Source organism: Arachis hypogaea, chromosome 13, assembly GCF_003086295.3.
Source record: "Arachis hypogaea cultivar Tifrunner chromosome 13, arahy.Tifrunner.gnm2.J5K5, whole genome shotgun sequence".
NCBI classification, from domain to species: domain Eukaryota; kingdom Viridiplantae; phylum Streptophyta; class Magnoliopsida; order Fabales; family Fabaceae; genus Arachis; species Arachis hypogaea.
The window spans coordinates 37,046,822-37,065,175 of NC_092048.1; the positions used below are offsets into that span (position 1 = coordinate 37,046,822).

The following is an 18,354-nucleotide window of genomic DNA, read 5'->3' on the forward strand; positions in this document are numbered from 1 at the left end:
TGGGGCAAAATGAAATCCAATTGATCTAATTTCCACCTAGGCTAACAAATTAATTATTTAGAAATTACAACTCAAATAAAAATGATTTGTCAGCAAAATCCAGTGTCCAGGTAAGCATTGTCCTCACCGGAGCTTTGTTCCGGTAAGCTTATGAATACGTTTGTCAGTTTTTAAAATTAACCAGGTACCATTTTGTCGATTACAATAATCAGGTACCACAATGTCAGTGTTTCAATCTTTCGAGTACTGATTTGGTCATTACCTCTAAAAAAAAGGTCTAAGAATCAATAAAATTTATTATTCTTTTATAATATTTTTAATTATCAATCTAATTTTTTAATTTAACAATTCAACAATATATTTTTAATAATCCAACATTATTAACTAATTATTATTTAAAAAAATAAATTCTAATAGCTCAGCATTACTCTCAAATTTTCGCTTCACCTGAGTTAACCTAATCCTTCACAACTCACAAGTCACGACGGGGAAAAAGAAGACAAAAGGCGTTACAAGCGGGGCGTCACGACTCGCGCGTAAGAGAAATATCGAAATAACCAATTAATATAATTTAAATAAATAGGTATTATTATTTCAAATTTTCAACTTTTGAGCTAATTTCGAAAATATTGTCATTTCTGAATCTATCGGTTTCAGAACAAAAGTTGCAAAAAGAAGGTTCTGTGCTTCCGGAATCTCAAAACGGCGGCGTTGTTAGTTGGCGTTCTATTTCTGAAGTGATGGCCGAGGAAAAAGTTATGGCGAACAGAGATAGAGATCGAGAGCTTCTTATCCCCGTCGGTGATTCCGGCGATGAAGGCGCCTCCTCCAAGCCATCACCGTCTTCCTCCTCCTCCTCTTCTGTGCATCATGCTGGTCGCGAGGTCACGATTTCTTCCTCAACTCTTTTAGGGTTTCACTTGTTCATGCTTGCTGTGTTAGGAGCTTCTTTGACTTTTTTTTTGGGACTCAATTTAGGGATTTTATGAACTTCAATTTTGATTCATTTCTTTTTACATCACTCGATGAGCTCGTTGCTTTGAAATTCATACCAGTATAGATAATAAAATTTCACAACATAATCCTCTTTTTAATTCCCCCCATTTCGGTGATAGAATTAAGCGATTTGTGTAATTTCATTGAATTTGCATTCTCGTGTATTGGAGTGTATTTTATGGTGGATTTTGATTGAATATCTAGCAAGAGTTATCTGACTCTTTCTGTTATGTGAATTTCTCTGCATTTATGAATGAGTTTTTGTCTGACAAAATGCCTTGTGTTCTCTCTTGTTAATTTGTAGACCTTTTACAAAGTTGTTAGGAGCTGGGCTTCAAAAAAGTTCATGACTGGATGGTGGGTAACTCTTCCTTCACACCATCGTGCTCCGGTTAAACGCTTGGATAAATGCTATGTCATTATACCTTCGTTAAATATTGAACGAATGTGTACACTGCGCCTTGATCTTCGTTTAGTTATTACTATTTCCTGAAGGAATCTTTCGATGCTTCTCTCTCTCTCTCTCTCTCTCTCTGATCATGAATCTCCAAATTGCTTATAGAACCATACTAGCCAAACTATAGCCCTTCTATTCCCAATTCCCCATGATGTTTAGAGTAAAAAATATATACAGTCCTCAATACTATCCCCGTCGTTGATTTTAGAAGAATAAGAGATGGAGAAAGTTATTGTTATTATTATATTTAAGTCATCAAAGATGATTCTATTTAGAAGGCTTACGGCAAAGAATTTTCATTCTTATCCAGTGTTCATCTTTCTATTTGTGCGTATCTTAGGTGTCTCATGGCTGTCTTCATGTTCCAACCTTTTAGACTATTAGTTGCCTAGTTTTACAATATGGTCTATTATGCCATCTTTCCTTTTTATTAGCACATGCCTGCGGTTTTTTGTATTTTATCTTGTCATTTAGGTTCTATTCCGGTTCTGGGACACTATACCTGAATAATAGCACTGGCAACCAAGTGTATGAATTCCTGTAGTTACCTGTTGTGGTGAATTGGTGATAGATTACTGTTCTTATGTTTTGCAGTGTCATTCTTTTTCCAATTGCAATCACCTTTTACATAACATGGTGGTTTATTCATTTTGTGGATGGGTTTTTCTCTCCAATCTATGCTCAACTTGGCATTAATATTTTTGGTAAGAGTTTCTATTTTATGATATTCCACTTTTAACCTTTACATGTTGACATTAGTTGCTAATGGTTAGGGTGTGTTCAGGTCTTGGATTTGTAACGTCAATAACTTTCATCTTCATGATCGGGGTTTTCATGTCATCATGGTTGGGTGCATCTGTCCTGGGACTCGGGGAGTGGTTTATCAAGCGAATGCCCCTAGTTCGTCATATCTATAATGCCTCCAAGCAGATTAGCGCTGCTATCTCACCAGGTGTGTTTAGCGACCCAACTCTGATATTGTGCTGTTTATAAGAGTGTAGTGTTGGGTGGGATCTACTTTTATTAACATATATGTTTATCACAGATCAAAATACGCAAGCCTTCAAGGAAGTAGCCATTATTCGGCATCCACGTATTGGTGAATATGCATTTGGATTTATCACCTCATCAGTCGTCCTTCAGGTTTCTTAGACACCTCTATGTTTGATCGCTTATTTCAGAAAATTTTATTTCATCTTTGCTTGAATATATTTCAATTGTGAAAGCCATGATGTCACTATTTTAAAGTTGCTTATTTTCGTAAATGTTGTTTTTCAATGGATTTGTGTCAGTCTGCATATTTAATAGTTTGAACTATTCCATTGCTTAATACTTACTGATAGTGTGGTGATCCATGTGTTGCTGGTGATATATGTAATAGTACTGGTCCATATGATAATGCGCTATGAATCAATGTGTTACGAATTTATGATCTGTTTATATTCTTTAGCACCTATAACTGATGTTTCTCTATTGGGTTAATTAATATTACAACTATTATATTTTTGCCACCCTGTTATTGTTCTTGCTTGTGCCACCTACCTTACAGTCATTCTTCTGATAATTTTGGTTGCCAACTTGCCATGTAGCCATCTGTATAGGTTTATTTATATAATTTTGGTTTCCAAGTCAGTTCTTGTGTTAATAAATGAAAATGTTTTATGATTACCAGAGATTTAAACAATCTGTACTTGGGTTAATAAATGAAAATATGTTTATGTAGTTTATTATTTCACAGAATTATGCTGGAGATGAGGAGCTATGCTGTGTCTATGTTCCAACAAACCATCTTTATATTGGTGACATATTTCTTATCAACACCAGGGATGTCATTAGACCAAACTTATCAGTCCGGGAAGGGATCGGTGAGTTATAGTTTTGAAAATTATTCAGGGTGTTTATTATAGAAGTGAGAGTAAAAAGCAGCCTCAATTATTTACTCCTAATTATTTAAAGGACTGGGATAATGGTATTTGTATTTACACTTCAATCAGATACTCTGAATGCGTTCTGTGCAAACCAGAACATGGTCTCCAGAGTCATGTTGCAGTTTGAGTGTTACTCAAACTAACATCTGTAGGCCAACTCATGCGTTCATGTTGAAACAATAAACAAATATATTCCATTTTAAGTGGGAATACAAGCAAACATTAAATTGTAAACCTAATCCAATTTAATTCCTTCCAATATATTAACATATGCTAAGTTTTGCAGAGATTGTCGTTTCCGGAGGCATGTCCATGCCGCAAATCCTATCAACCCTGGATTCTCGTGTTCCTTCGGATTCAAGTAGACATGAGATAAGATGACGAGGCTAATGGGCATTATAGTTTGCTGGCATATGTAATATTTTTTTTCTGTGTATTAAAGTGTAAAAGTTAGTTTGTTTGAAATATAGTTTTGATAATTCAGGCGCAGAGGATTCTAGTTTTTTGTTCGAGTCTCAAATAACTTTAGTTGTGCATATCATGGGTTGCTGTTACAATTTATACCTAATGCGATGAAATAATTATGATAAAAGGTTATTTATTAAAATAGTTATGTTTTTAAGGCCAAAGATTTTACACTTTCACATTTATGTAATAGTAAGATAGATCATCACAAAGATAATTATAAATTGATCCTTTTCGTTCATAATTATATATTTATCCTTTTATATTTTTATTTTTCCAAAATTTTTTCCTTTTCTTTTAAAACGTTCTTTTGAAGAGGAGTCTTTCCCTTTTCTGTTATCCACCCTGTAGCATACTCAGCACCTCCTCCCCTGCTTTTGTCATCACTCATCACCACATAACACCTTTGCCTCCTTCGGGTCCACATTTGGGTTACGCTTCGCGGTTGTTGTTCTTGCTCTCCTAGGAATAGGATTGTAGAAGATCGTTGTCGCCGTTCTTGCTCTGCGAGGATTTCAGAAGATCATCGCCAAGTCTATTACTACAGTAGTCAGCACCACGATTCTGCTGCTGCTGCCCCATACAGTCTACCTCTGTGTTGAGTGTCGTCATCCCTGCCTTGTTCCTCTTTTTTAAATAGCTTTAAACATATATCTTGAGATGCCTTAATTCTCTCAATATAATTATCATGATAACAAAATAACAAGATCCAACAAGAGACAAATTTTGAAAGAGAATGGCAAGTCGCTATACCAGTCAAGAAGCAAACAAATTAAATGTAGAGACTGACTCCAAAATCCAGAGCCTACTAGCTATGTGCCGACTATTCCAATTCCAATTCCAATTCCAATTATTCATTCTTTATTTACACTGCATGCATTCATCATTTGTCCCGATACATTCATCTATGTACAGTTGTACATACACTTATACCCTATAATAATAATACTCGTGAAAATTAGTGAAGCAAAAAGGTTTGCAGCACTATAAAAAGACAAAGATAAAATGGTGGGCTGTATTAGACTATTAGTTTATCCAACACAGAAGCTGTTACGAGTTAACTTGAGATGTCAATCTAAATTATACATATTTCGGTGAAAAATTCATTCCGATCGAAAGGAAATAAATTCTTCTACTCCTTTTGTATACTCATTTATTTTAGGTACAAATTAAATTTCACAGTATATTCATTTATTCATGCCAGTGCATCCGGAAAATGCAAAATTTCACTTGCAGATAGAAAGATAACAATAAACTCTCATAATAAGAGCATAGGTAGGTATTCATTTTGATTATTTTCTATTAAATTAAAAGTTTATGACCAAACAGAAACTAATAATCACATATAAAATCTGTGCTTCATTCTCTCTAAAACAGATTCATCACTGATTCAATGGATTATTCATCAACAGAGAAAATTAAAGAGACTATTTAACAAGAGGTACACATATAACACAGAACTTCAATTGCAATTCCAGTATAAACACCTGATACAGTCCAAAACATATTTGACATATATATTCATCAATAGCACCACAGAGAAAATAAATGTCACTATCTTCTTTCACCGACACATCTATTCAATAATGATATACATGATCTAATAAACTTGCTGGAAAAAAAAATTATGCTTAATAGCAGAAGAAAATGGATGGAAAAAGCAGGCATATATATAGGGTGAGAGAGAGAATGAGTATAATTTGTGAATTATTGTTGTTACCTCTGATTCTGAAACTGAAAGCATGGTGACTCTGGGCTCAAGCCGTCCAGTTGGGAGAATTAGTTGATAGAAAAATGATGATCAGAGAAACAAGACATCAAGTAAAAGAAGACGCTGAGACATCAATTTTAGCCATCACATCATGTTCGAAAACTTCAATCACAAACAATTCAATTCATAATCACAAACACTTAAATTAATTCCAATTTAATATGTGCTTACAGGTAACTCTCCTTTGTTACTACTAATTTTTAATTAGTTACTTTAGGTATAAAAAATAGGACACAAATATGCACATCACTATACTTACTCTGTATATAATTCATAATCTTAGTGGAATCACATTCACTTGCAAATACAGATCAGAACATGTTCTTAATATTATTATACATTGAAACTAGAAAAGTCAAAATCAATTATATGACTCTATGGTCCTCTGCATTTCTTTTTCTTCTTCAAAACAACATATGCGACTCTGAAATTACAATGTTCTATAGCACACTTCAAAACAATATATTATTTTAGGCTTGATTTTTATATCTTTGAGTATATAGACGAGATAATTAAAGAAAAAATAGATCTCTAATTAGAATTAAAATATGTATTTAGACATATCCTTGAGTATGTACTTTTCGAATTAATATGTATTTATTAAATTTCTTTATTTTTAACCTTCATTTTTTCATTTTAAAAAATAATTTTGTTATGAAAGTATCATAATAAAAATTAAAAAAATACATAAAAACTTAAAAATATTGACAAGAAAGTTGGTTTTTTATTTTAAATTTTTTTAGCTTTAATATTTATTTATTTATTATTTAATTAATAAATTATTTGTTAAAAAAATTATTTACATCAATAAATTTTGATATTAATTAATTGATTCGGTTGGTGTAAAACTAATTTTAGTTTCAATTGATGTTTTTTATTGTTATATAGGAAATATAAAACCAACTAATAAAATAGTAATTTATTTCATATTGATATCATATAAAAATTAATTGTTAATTTAATAAAAAATTAAATAACTAAAACCATACATTTAATAAAAATATAGTTTTATAATTTTAAAATATTAAAAATACATTTTAAAAATAAACCAACCAAATATATTTTTATTATTTTGGATACTTAAAAATAATCTTCTTTTCACAAATCAATTACATTTTCTAAAATACGAAAAAGTTAAAAATAAAAAATATTTTCCCAAACCAATGGTTGTTTACAAATTTTTAATATTTTTTTACATCTGTTAGAAATATTTGAGATTGTATTGGCAAAAGCAAAAAAAAAAAAAAAATGAGACAGCCTATGTAAAAGCTAGTATAACACTTGGCATATATCAATAGTTCAATACTAAAGTCTAAACCCCCTACCAAGTGAAGTGAAGAAGATAAAGAGCACCAAAAACTGAAAAACGGATTTTATTTGTTGGCAGCAACAGAGTGTAACAGACGGAGCAACAAACGAAGACTGAAGATATGCCTTCTCTGTCTATCTTCCCGTCACTGCCATCGCTTCAAAACCCTAACTTGGAGCATGCCCACCTCTTCAAATCCATTGGAACCCTAAATTTCAGTTTAACTTCACGAGCAGAGTGTCCCTGCCACTTCTCGCACCACTTCAAAGCCACTCTCTCTCTTCTCTCTAGGGTACAGAACCATAGAATCCCGTCCCGGAGGATACACTGCAAAGTCTTGAAGGATCCTGGGGAAGAGGTTAAGGTGGTTTTGGACTCCGACGGTGGAGATGGCGGCGGCGGCGACGACGATGGCGATGGTGGGGATAAGAGAGAGGTTAAGAAGAAAGAAGGGTCTTCGGGGCCCTTGCCAGAATGGTTGAATTTCAATTCCGATGACGCAAAGACGGTGTTCGCGGCTCTGGCTATATCGCTTGCGTTTCGTGCGTTCGTGGCTGAGCCGAGGTACATTCCTTCGCTGTCAATGTATCCTACCTTTGATGTTGGAGATCGAATTGTTGCTGAAAAGGTAGTAACTTCGTTGCTATATTTTAGGAGTTTCACAATGATGTGCTTGAACTTGTAATGAGCTATGCATTTTAACTGCCTCAACTATAATTATTGACAAGAAAACTTTACAAAACAACGGCTTTAACTAAAGAATCCTTTGTGATGAAAGTTAAGTTTTCCTCTTTCATTCTGTAATTTATCACCAGTTACCTTGTTGGAATTTAGTGCCTTATAGCATATAGGGAGCCTGGCAGGCACAGGTAACATGGAAGCTTAGTCATCTTAGATACTAATTTTAGAAATTTATGGTGTAAACGTGTTTTTGTTTATAGAAGTTCACGATGCAATATGCATTAATCAATAAAATTTAATATGCTGGTAACTTGATTGATTTTCTGTTGAAGCAGAATAATTTTCGCTGAGGTGTTTACTAATAATAGTAGATGGACTCACGATTTGTGAGTACATGTTGAATGCAATGAGATTAATTATGTTAAGTTGACAACTGCAATAAGAAATTGTTAACCCCCCCCAAAAAAAGTGAATGTTAAGCTGAAGGTCTCAAAATTGGAGCAATATCATATATATATATATAGGCTATCTTCAATAGAATTTGTCAATTTGAAGTTACTCTATGTAAACATCTTCCTTTTTTTCAGGTTTCATACTACTTTAGAAAGCCATGTGCGAATGACATAGTGATATTCAAAAGTCCTCCAGTCCTTCAAGAAGTTGGATATACTGATGATGATGTTTTCATAAAACGGATTGTTGCAAAGGGAGGTGATATTGTGGAGGTAAGATTTTTGAGGTTGACACTCCTTCTATTGCTTAATGATGGTCTATCATTGTTTGTTCAATATCTGGTATATCATGCAGTGTTCTACTTTGTGACCAAACAACCTATTTAGCTTAATATGTATACTGTGTTCTCTACGTGTATTTCCATCAATAGCCTTAATGTTTCTTGACGACTGTAGGATCTTGCAGTTAGTATTCAGTTACAACCTAGGCTTGAGAACTTGGTCTTTTTTTTTTTAAAATCATATTCTTGGTCTCTTAAAGGCTACCAACCGAATCATTGCAGGTTCGCAAAGGTCGTCTCATAGTTAACGGGGTTGAGAGGAGTGAAAAGTTCATCCTTGAACCACCTTCTTATGAGATGAAGCCCACGGTAAGTTCCCCCTTCTGCATTAAAACTCGGTTCTCTGAGACTCCTTCTATCCCTTTGTGCAATGTGGTATGCTAAGAGTACTGGGGACTAATCACTGCATCATCTTTGGAATATAAGAGAGTGATTGGCATCCTTATGCAGAAGGTGGCATATTTGTTTCCGGCTTAACTGATTTCTATCATTGACTACTGTTAATTGATCTTGCATTTTATTAAATGATGATATTGTTCTGCAGCGTGTTCCAGAAAACTACGTCTTTGTGATGGGGGACAACCGCAATAATAGCTATGATTCCCATGTGTGGTAATGTTCACAAATCAGAATAATGCATATGCATACTATCTGGCTAGTGGCTATTGTTATTTCCTTTCTTGTTCCTTAAATGTTGGTGTGATTTGGTTTTGTTAGGGGTCCGTTGCCAGCCAAGAATATCATCGGAAGATCAGTGTTCCGATACTGGCCTCCAAATAGAATAGCCGGCACTGTTTCGGAGGATACTTGTCCCCTTGAAACCAAGCAGGACACAACTACTCTAGTTTCTTCTCAATGATGCCCACTTTAACTGAAAGGATATTGTGAATTTTGTAATTTTTGTATCCTATGTATTCTTCAGTACGTCAATTCTTATTTATGTATTCCTATGTATCCTATTAGTTGGAGAAGGAAAGAAACAAAGTGTTACTTCTCGATTTTCGCATTACAAGTGTAACTGACCATGCTGTTGGTCAAATTAAACTTCAGATAATTATCGGGGTTTAAGTGCTATAGGGCCATCCTTAAACTCTGCTCCATAAGTAGGGAGTAATGCACTCTTTGTTAATTCAACAAAGGGATAACCACAAAAAATGTCTCCGAATTATTCAAATTCTAACAAAAATGTACTCAAAATTTATTATCGATAAAAATTACTTCAAATAATTTAAAAACGTGATAAAAATACAAAATAGTAAATATATATTTTTAAAAAATGTCTTAAAGATTGAATTTTTATGCGATTTTTTGCAAACATGACTATAAAACTAAGATGTTATTATTCATAAAATTTGGTAATTTTTTTTAAGGATATATTTCCAAGCAGACAAGAAATTAAGTATATATTATCCATAAGATATTATTACTCATAATAACATATTACAATTTAATTATAAAATTAGTAATATATAATAGATGTCATAGTTACAAGCAGACAGGCCATAGGCTTGCCAAATTTTCCATATGAAGCAAGGGAGGCATCACATTGTGATAATAGGTAAAAAAATTAGTATACATACACCCTCAAATTTATTTTTTTTGGTACAAAATAAAAAGCAAAACTTAAAGCTAAACTTAAACACTTAAAAACTTGAAGCTTATTTATTGATTTCTCAAGGAGTTTTTGGTAGGCCAAGAGAAGGTAGTGATCTTGATAACAAAATCCTTGAGATTTTTCATCGTGATTGGACTATTAGTGTGGCTCTTATTCAGCGAACAGCAAATTTTACAACGAACCATATGACTAGACATGCAGCAAGAAACAGCTAATGTACTTGGAATGTCTCCAACCATAGGTTGCTTTAGATAATATTGTAACAGAGTAGAAGAAATTCACCCCTTAGTCTCTCTTCCTTTTTCTTTTATTGTTATCTTCAAACACACACACAAAAAAAACACTTAGTTTCCGTGCAGTGATAAATCTGGACTATGGCTAATTCAGTGCCTTCTAAGAATAGAGATTCCTAATTTATTCTTGATCGAAGAACTCCAAAATTCAGAAAAACAACAAATGATCTTGTACAATACTACCATCACATACAAACACAAAAATTATTGAAATTGTCAGGATTTAAAAATATATTCTATAATCAGTACACTACAGATAAAAGTTTAAGCTCGAAACATTCATTCCCTGTTTAAACTTGAGTATTGACAAACTTTTCTAAAATATTTTTTTGTTTTTCATTTCTGTTGTTATTCTGCAATTCACACTGCAAGAGTAAGTGGTACAAGTTGAATCCAATGATAATTAACTAGTCAAGATTTTAACTTATTTGAGAAACCAAGCCATGATTGTCAACAAGCCAATATGGCTCTACTTCCCTATCATTCCATGAACACACCAAACAAGCCAAAATTCCTAAATTGCAAAATCAGCATCCTGCTTATGAGATAGAAAATCATTGGAATTGCCCTTAAGTTGGAATGGAACATCCTCTTCTCTCTTCTTCTTAAACATTAAAAATTTTTAATTCTTTAATTTATAGTACACATTATAACTTCTCATATATTCGAATACAAGGGAACATATTCGAAAGTGTTTTGTGCACTATATTTGAAACTCTAAATGTCAAAAATAAGATCATATTGGACTGTATAAATTAAACAATGAAATATATAATTGAATATGTCGTGCGAATTCCATTGTTAACATGCATGAAAGAGATGAGTAATTCGAATACAACCTATATTCTAATATTACAAGGTTGGTTGTCTTAGGTAGGGAAAGATATATTGGGACCTTGATGGTCCAAATAGAAAAAAACTAAAATATAAGATAGTAAATTGTATACATACCATCATCTTCTTCCTCTTGTTTTTCTCTATAACCATAGCAACTATCACACCATTTACTGTATCTTTATCTTTCTCCATAACGATAGCAACCAACACACTATTTACTGTTGTGCAACCAACATTATAATATTATTACTAATTTTTTTTCCTTTTCATATTATTATTACTTTTTTTTTTTTTTTTTTTGATGAGCATCATATTATTATTACTAATTATGAAAGAATGGGTGGTGAAGGTTCTGGTACTATAAATTTTCAGTGAACTATTTTAAAATATGACCATTCTTTCATGGCACTCTATCACTTGTATCTGTAATTAAGCATTTGGAATTGCAAATTTTGGGTCTAATATTCTTCTTCGTCCATTAAGTCTTTTTCTTAGTTCAATGCAACTCAATAAAACAAATAGAAAGGCATAGAAGAACTCTTTGTCGAATGAGTTCTATTTTTTCTGCTTTCGAGATACACTGGAGGCAAAATTTCCTCCTAACTAATAAGTTAAACTTTGTGCCTAGATCGTCCTGAAGATGGATGCCACAGGAGGAAGTGGCATTTGGAAGTGTTGCTGACTTAGCATTTAGGTTTCGGCATAACAAAGCTTGCACGGTCTTTTCGCACTTAGGCGCACAACGCGCAATTGGTAATGATTCTACTACGGTCCCACAAATTCGTAAACTGATCCTAAGTAATCGTTGTTGTTCATTAAGTTCCGGAGGAACTACTTCGTTAGGATGGGGAATTGCTGCGATTCTTCCTGAATAGCCTAGATTCTCCTGTCGAGAGTTACTTTGAAAGTCTCACCTAAACTCTTCCGACTAAATATGATGAAGCCTATAAAACAACGAGCTACTATCATTTCTTCATTATAGATTGAGATCTTCTTTGAACTAAATGCACAAATAGATGGAATAGCAACAAATAGCATCTTTCTAGCTTGCATATTCATGGAACTCATTCCCGATTAGAAAGGTTCTCTCTATCTTTCAGCAACTGAATGGGAAGGGATTTAGGAAAGGATTTTAGAATCAATGGTTGCGCTCGCCCAACGAGAAAGGCCCTGACCATGCCAACCAAGTCAAAATAAAAAAGAAAGAGAACGAAAGGAAAAAATAGAACTTGGTATTTTTGTAATTCTCTAACAGTCTGTTTGGACATGTTTAAACGATGGAATTAGAATTCAATTCCATCAATAAATGAATTTCTAAAGAAATAGAATTTAATTCCATAGTTTGGAACAACTAACTCATTTAATGAGATAGAATTGAATTCCATTGTTTAAAATGACTTGTTGATGAATTACATTATTTTTTTAAGATATTTTTATCCCTCAATAAATATTAAATATAATTTTATTTATCAATTAAATTAGATAATATAATTATATAAATCACTTATAAATAAAATTGGTCTAACACAACCTCACCAATTAGATTCATCTCACCCATGAAATCATGATAGGTGGAATTTTTTTTAAAATGAGAAATTTAAATTATTTTTTAAAAATAATCAATATCTCATAACTTTTTCATTTTTTTTCTATAATCTTATTTGTGTGTGATTATGACACTTGATACGTTACCTGTATCCTCGGTCACCCGAAATACTCGGCACACAAATATCCGAGGCTGACGTCACATTAAACAAGCTCGGAACAAAAGCAGATAAGCTCGGCCTCACCCATTCGAATAAAAAGACACGTGCATCATAAAGCTCGGTCCCGTATCAGCCGTCCGAAAATCTCGGCACGTGAGCAGGACCGAAGCAGCATCACCTAATTGAAAATAAGAAACGTGCTCAGCAGATTTATAGCACCATAACAGAATATCCTGACCAATCTATAAACTAGGACTCACCCACCAACGGGTGAAAACGGACTCCTATAAAACCTAGCTGATATACTCAGCTAGGTCTCAGGCTCCACTATCAGTTTTCATATTTACTTATTCACTCTCACTTAATTACTCTCTCTCTTTTCTGAGACTATTACTAACTTGAGCGTCGGAGTATCTTTTGCAGGTATTCCCGCCGCGGTGTTTGACCATTGGCCGGCGTGAAGCTCTTCCTCTCAGTTGACGACTCACCCGGAAGTGCTTAAGCTCGGCCTACCCAGTGTTCAGACGAATCACTTGGCGCCCACCTTGGGGCTGGAGTACATCTAACCCCACTGTTTCCTTCGTTTAGTCTTTTACCTTATCTTGCAGGATCCCCGATCCTCGGACATGGCTGACAAGGAAAATCCACAACTCTCACAGGATGACCTCCTGGCTCAGATCGCTGAGCTTCAGGCGGAGGTACGAAGGATAGCCGAGCTCTCAACACAAAATAATGGAGAGAACTCCAAAGGCTCGGCTCAAAGTACGGCGGACCCTTTAAACATCGTCCCGCCAAAGGAAAAGCTCACCCTCGACAACCCCTTCTCCGAGGAGATCACGAATTACCAGATGCCAAAAAACTTTACGCTGCCCACCGCGCTGGAGCCGTACAAGGGGTTCGGCGACCCCCGAGCCCATGTGAAGAAGTTCCAATTGATGATGTTCTTCAACGGCCCGAACAATGAGCCCGTCCTCTGTTGAGCATTTCCCACTTACCTAGATGGTGCGGTGTTACTCTGGTTTTCTAAACTTTCTGCAGGTTCGATCTCCTCCTTTGAAGACCTCGCCAGATCATTTATTGATTACTTCGCCGCATCAAGAATATATGTACATGGCTCGGACTTTCTCGGCACCATCAAACAAGGTCAGCACGAGAGTCTGAAAGACTACATGACCAGATTCGCTGACGCCACTATGGAGATCCAAGACTTGGACCCGGCCGTTCACCTGCACGCTCTCAAGGCCGGCCTCAGACCTGGCAAATTTCGGGAGACCATTGCCATAACAAAACCAAAGACGCTAGAGGAATTCCGAGAAAGGGCGGCTGGGCAAATGGAGATCGAAGAACTCCGAGAAGCCCAGAAATCAGACAAACAGCCACATCGGAGAGATGAGGAAAGGACTTTCAGATCGCCGGGCAACAGGGACACAAAGAAACCTCCTAAGCCCGCGTCAAAGTACAACACATACACCAGATTTAACACCAGAAGAGAGAACATCATCAGAGAGATCCTCAACGCTAGAATCATAAAACCACCAGCCCGAGCAGGGAACTACCAAGATCAATGATTCGTGGACAAGACAAAACATTGTGCCTTCCACCGAAAGTTCGGTCATACCACAGATGACTGCATCGTTGCGAAGGACCTCCTGGAAAGGCTAGCACGCCAAGTTCTCCTGGACAAATACATTGAGACCCGGAAGGGCAGAGGAGGAAACCCGGACAGGGCAGAGCATAAGCAAGCAACGGCTGACGACAAAAAAGAGAGGACGACTCCTGATCTGCCAAGAGGAGTCATCAACCACATATCAGGAGGATTCGCAGGCGGAGGAGAAACAAGCTCGGCCAGGAAGCGGAGCTATAGAGCAATGCTGGCAATCGAAGGAAGCATACAACCAAAGAAGGGCAAAGAACCAGACATCACAATATCCTTCAACCAAACAGACTTCAAATCGGCAAGCCCTAACCTCGACGACCCCGTGGTAATTTCCATCCAGCTCGGAGAACTGTTGGTAAGAAAAACATTGTTAGATCCAGGTAGTAGTGCTGACGTTTTATTTTACTCTACTTTTACAAAAATGAAATTATCAGAAAAATTGATACAACCCTCCTCTGTAGAGCTAATTGGGTTCTCCGGAGAGAGAGTCCCCATCATGGGACACATATGGCTAAAGACCACGATGAGAGAGATCCCAATGTCAAAATCAATTGATATCCAATATCTAATAGTAAACTGTTACAGCCCTTATAATATTATACTTGGGAGACCCGCACTGAACATATTCAGGGCAGTGGTGTCCACATTACATCTGTGTGTCAAGTTTCCAGTGCAGGAAAACAAGATCACTACGGTGTATGCTGACCATCAAGAAGCTCGGCAATGCTATAACGCTGGTCTAAAACCAGACCAAACAAAACAGGAAGCTCGGCCCCAGGTCCAAGCCATCCAAACGTCTGCCAACACAGCAACACTAGCCGATCTTGACCCAAGGAAAGACCTCGGCCAGTGGACAATCTTCAACAAGTAACACTAACAGCAGACGACAACCAATGCACATATGTTGGAGAAGCCTTAGAAGGGGCAGACCGAGCAAGACTCATTCACATACTGCGTCAGAACGCCGACCTTTTCGCATGGACGCCAGACGATATGCCCGGAATAAATCCAGAGGTCATCTGCCACAAGCTAGCAATTGACAAAACAGTCCGACCAATTGCACAGAAGAAAAGGAACCTCGGAGAAGAGAAAAAACAAGCAGCACTCGAAGAAACCCAGAAGCTCCTCAATGCAGGCTTCATCAGAGAGATTCGCTTCACCACATGGCTGTCTAACGTGGTAATGGTAAGGAAGAGCTCAGGTAAATGGCGCATGTGCGTCGACTTTACAAACTTAAATAAAGCTTGCCCTAAAGATGCATATCCACTGCCTTGCATTGATAAATTAGTTGATAACGCCTCTGGTTTCAAAGCTTTGAGTTTTATGGATGCATACTCTGGCTATAACCAGATCCTAATGCACCCAGAAGACCAAAGCAAAACAGCTTTTATAACAGAACATGGGAATTTTTGTTACAAGGTAATGCCATTTGGCCTAAAGAATGCAGGTGCGACATATCAAAGGCTAATGGACAAGGTGTTCCAACAGCAGATAGGCCGCAATATGGAGGTCTATGTAGATGACATGGTCGCAAAAACACCTTTGCAGAGGTCCCACTGTGACGACTTAGTAGAAATCTTCAGACAACTCCGAGCATATAACATGAGACTCAATCCAGACAAATGCGCGTTCGGAGTACAAGGAGGGAAGTTCCTGGGATTCATGTTAACATCTCGAGGCATCGAGGCCAACCCGGAAAAGTGCAAGGCCGTGCTGAACATGACAAGCCCAAAAACGGTAAAGGAGGTTCAGCAACTTGCAGGACGAATAGCTGCCCTGTCACGTTTCCTACCTGCAGTGGCAAACCGATCTTATCCCTTTTTCCAGACATTCTCTAAAGGCAGGAAGTTCAACTGGACAGACGAATGCGAAAATGCTTTTACCGAACTTAAACAACACTTAACATCACCACCAATCCTCCAAAGACCAGAAACAGGTAACCCACTGTATTTATACCTATCAGTATCTAACCATGCTATAAGTTCGGTTTTAGTAACAGAAACAGGAAGAAAGCAAAGCCCAGTATACTTCATCAGTAGGGTGCTACAACCAACAGAAACAAGGTATCCGAAGATAGAACAACTGGCGCTAGCACTAATCACCACAGCAAGAAGACTGCGGCACTATTTTCAGAGCCACACAATCATAGTACGAACGGAGCAACCGCTAAGGCAGATATTAACCAGACCCGAGCTCGCCGGCAGATTGATAAAGTGGTCAGTCGAGCTCTCCGAGTTCGACATCCAGTACGAATCAAGGAAAACACTGAAGTCACAGGTGCTAGCCGACTTTATATCGGAGATGACTAATGACACACATAATACAGAGGTCAGTTGGAGCATACATGTGGATGGAGCGTCAAACAAAGAAGGCAGTGGGGCAGGGATACTACTAAAAGAAGGAGACAAGGTGGTGGCCGAGCAGTCACTACAGTTTCGCTTCAACGTAAGCAACAATCAGGCAGAATATGAGGCCCTACTTGCTGGACTAAAGCTCGCCCTACAACTACACATACCTCGAATAACAGCCTACTGCGACTCTTCCTTAGTGGTACATCAAATAAAGGGCGAATTTCAGGTAAAAGATCCTTTGTTAGAGAAATATTGGCTCATAACAAAGGATCTAATTTCAAAATTTAAAGAATTTGATATTATCCATGTAAACCGAGAACAAAACACCAGGGCCGATGTGTTATCTAAGTTAGCCACAACACGGCAAGCCGAAAACACATCGGCACTGTCCCAGCTAACACTTGACAAACCAAGTTTTGAGCAAGAAACAATTTTAAGTATTACACAGGTCCCAGATTGGCGAACACCTTTTTTCGATTACATCAATACAGGCACCACTCCAAAAGGTGAGCCGAACTTGCCGCTCTTCAGAAGAAGAGCAAGCTTCTATACAGTGCTCGGAAACACCTTATACAGGCAAGGACATTCACAACCATTGGTCAAGTGCATCAGCAAAGAGGAAGCCGAGGAGGTTATGGCTGAAACCCATGAAGGAGTCTGTGGCAACCATATCGGCGGCCGAGCATTAGCAACGAAGATCTTGCGAACAGGATACTATTGGCCGACGATAAAACGGGACTGCATCACAAAAGTCAAAGCATGTGATAATTGTCAAAAGCATGCCACCCTCTCAGAGACCCCAGCCGAGGAGCTCCATACCATAGAGGTAAGCTGGCCTTTCGATAGGTGGGGATTGGATATCCTCGGACCCTTTCCGAAAGCGCCAGGCCAGGTAAAGTTCCTCTTAGTGTCAATTGATTATTTCTCCAAGTGGATAGAAGCACAACCACTAGCACACATAACAGCAGAAAAAGTGCGATCCTTTATATGGAAAAATATCATATGCAGATACGGTATCCCACGAGAGATAATCTCGGATAACGGGAGACAATTTACAGATCATAAGCTCGCCACTTTTCTGACAAATTTTAACATCAAACATCACTTCAGCTCAGTAGAGCACCCGCAAACTAATGGACAAGTTGAATCAGCTAACAGAATTATCTTGCAGGGATTAAAGAAAAAACTCGGCGAAGCTAAAGGGGAGTGGGCCGACCTCATTCCAGAAATTCTATGGAGTTACAACACCAGCATCCAATCTGCCACAGGGGAAACTCCCTTCAAATTGGTATATGGCGCAGAAGCGCTCATTCCAGTAGAGGTCAGCGTCCCAACGTTAAGGACCGAGCTCTATAATCAACCAAACAATCAACAAGCTCGGTCAGCTGAACTGGACCTCGTAGAAGAAGACAGAGACATCTCCGCCATAAAGCAGCGAGCCAGAAAACGATACCTAGAGCAAAGACACCACAAAAGAGTAGTCCACAGGTCTTTC

At 37.1% G+C, this 18,354-nt stretch overlaps 3 protein-coding genes and 1 long non-coding RNA gene across 9 annotated transcripts; 3 read left to right on the forward strand and 1 right to left on the reverse strand.

Moving 5' to 3' along the window:
• Positions 1-417: 417 nt before the first annotated feature.
• LOC112738103 (protein LIKE COV 1) lies at positions 418-3,988 on the forward strand. Of its 4 annotated transcripts, XM_025788397.1 has the most exons (8): positions 418-536; positions 658-884; positions 1,301-1,353; positions 2,048-2,157; positions 2,238-2,405; positions 2,499-2,596; positions 3,192-3,318; positions 3,668-3,988. In XM_025788397.1, the coding sequence occupies exons 2-8, from the start codon at positions 741-743 to the stop codon at positions 3,760-3,762; spliced, it is 795 nt and encodes a 264-aa protein (XP_025644182.1). In that variant the 5' UTR covers positions 418-536; positions 658-740; the 3' UTR covers positions 3,763-3,988. The 4 variants fall into 4 exon arrangements, with proteins under 4 accessions (XP_025644182.1, XP_072067887.1, XP_072067886.1 ...); XM_072211786.1 differs by lacking the exon at positions 1,301-1,353; XM_072211785.1 differs by lacking the exon at positions 418-536 and having other exon boundaries at positions 601-884.
• LOC112738104 (uncharacterized) lies at positions 3,963-6,053 on the reverse strand. 2 transcript variants are annotated; one of them, XR_011869627.1, is made up of 3 exons: positions 5,877-6,053; positions 5,567-5,719; positions 3,963-4,780 (listed from the first exon to the last, which is right to left on the reverse strand). It is a non-coding gene; the product is annotated as an uncharacterized lncRNA (long non-coding RNA). The 2 variants fall into 2 exon arrangements; XR_011869626.1 differs by lacking the exon at positions 3,963-4,780 and having other exon boundaries at positions 5,092-5,719.
• Positions 6,054-6,907: 854 nt separating this feature from the next.
• Positions 6,908-9,474, forward strand: LOC112738106 (chloroplast processing peptidase). Of its 2 annotated transcripts, none has more exons than XM_025788399.3 (5): positions 6,908-7,554; positions 8,195-8,332; positions 8,623-8,709; positions 8,945-9,012; positions 9,118-9,474. In XM_025788399.3, exons 1-5 carry the CDS (start codon positions 7,048-7,050, stop codon positions 9,257-9,259), a joined length of 942 nt encoding a protein of 313 aa, XP_025644184.1. In that variant the 5' UTR covers positions 6,908-7,047; the 3' UTR covers positions 9,260-9,474. The 2 variants fall into 2 exon arrangements, 1 of the variants encoding a protein (XP_025644184.1); XR_003169255.3 differs by having other exon boundaries at positions 6,911-7,554; positions 8,623-8,853.
• A 5,245-nt stretch (positions 9,475-14,719) lies between these two features.
• LOC140177563 (uncharacterized) lies at positions 14,720-15,379 on the forward strand. Its single transcript, XM_072210685.1, has one exon. It carries the CDS (start codon positions 14,720-14,722, stop codon positions 15,377-15,379), a length of 660 nt encoding a protein of 219 aa, XP_072066786.1.
• The last annotated feature ends 2,975 nt before the right edge of the window (positions 15,380-18,354 follow it).

Excerpts from the sequence above, each read along its gene's own strand:
- LOC112738103 (XM_025788397.1), top strand. The coding sequence starts at position 741 with ATGGCCGAGGAAAAAGTTATGGCGAACAGAGATAGAGATCGAGAGCTT. Across the intron at positions 885-1,300 it reads TGCATCATGCTGGTCGCGAG|ACCTTTTACAAAGTTGTTAG; the intron begins GTCACGATTTCT and ends GTTAATTTGTAG. Across the intron at positions 2,597-3,191 it reads CCTCATCAGTCGTCCTTCAG|AATTATGCTGGAGATGAGGA; the intron begins GTTTCTTAGACA and ends ATTATTTCACAG.
- LOC112738106 (XM_025788399.3), top strand. The coding sequence starts at position 7,048 with ATGCCTTCTCTGTCTATCTTCCCGTCACTGCCATCGCTTCAAAACCCT. Across the intron at positions 7,555-8,194 it reads ATCGAATTGTTGCTGAAAAG|GTTTCATACTACTTTAGAAA; the intron begins GTAGTAACTTCG and ends CCTTTTTTTCAG. Across the intron at positions 9,013-9,117 it reads AGCTATGATTCCCATGTGTG|GGGTCCGTTGCCAGCCAAGA; the intron begins GTAATGTTCACA and ends TGGTTTTGTTAG.
- LOC140177563 (XM_072210685.1), top strand. The coding sequence starts at position 14,720 with ATGCTGGCAATCGAAGGAAGCATACAACCAAAGAAGGGCAAAGAACCA.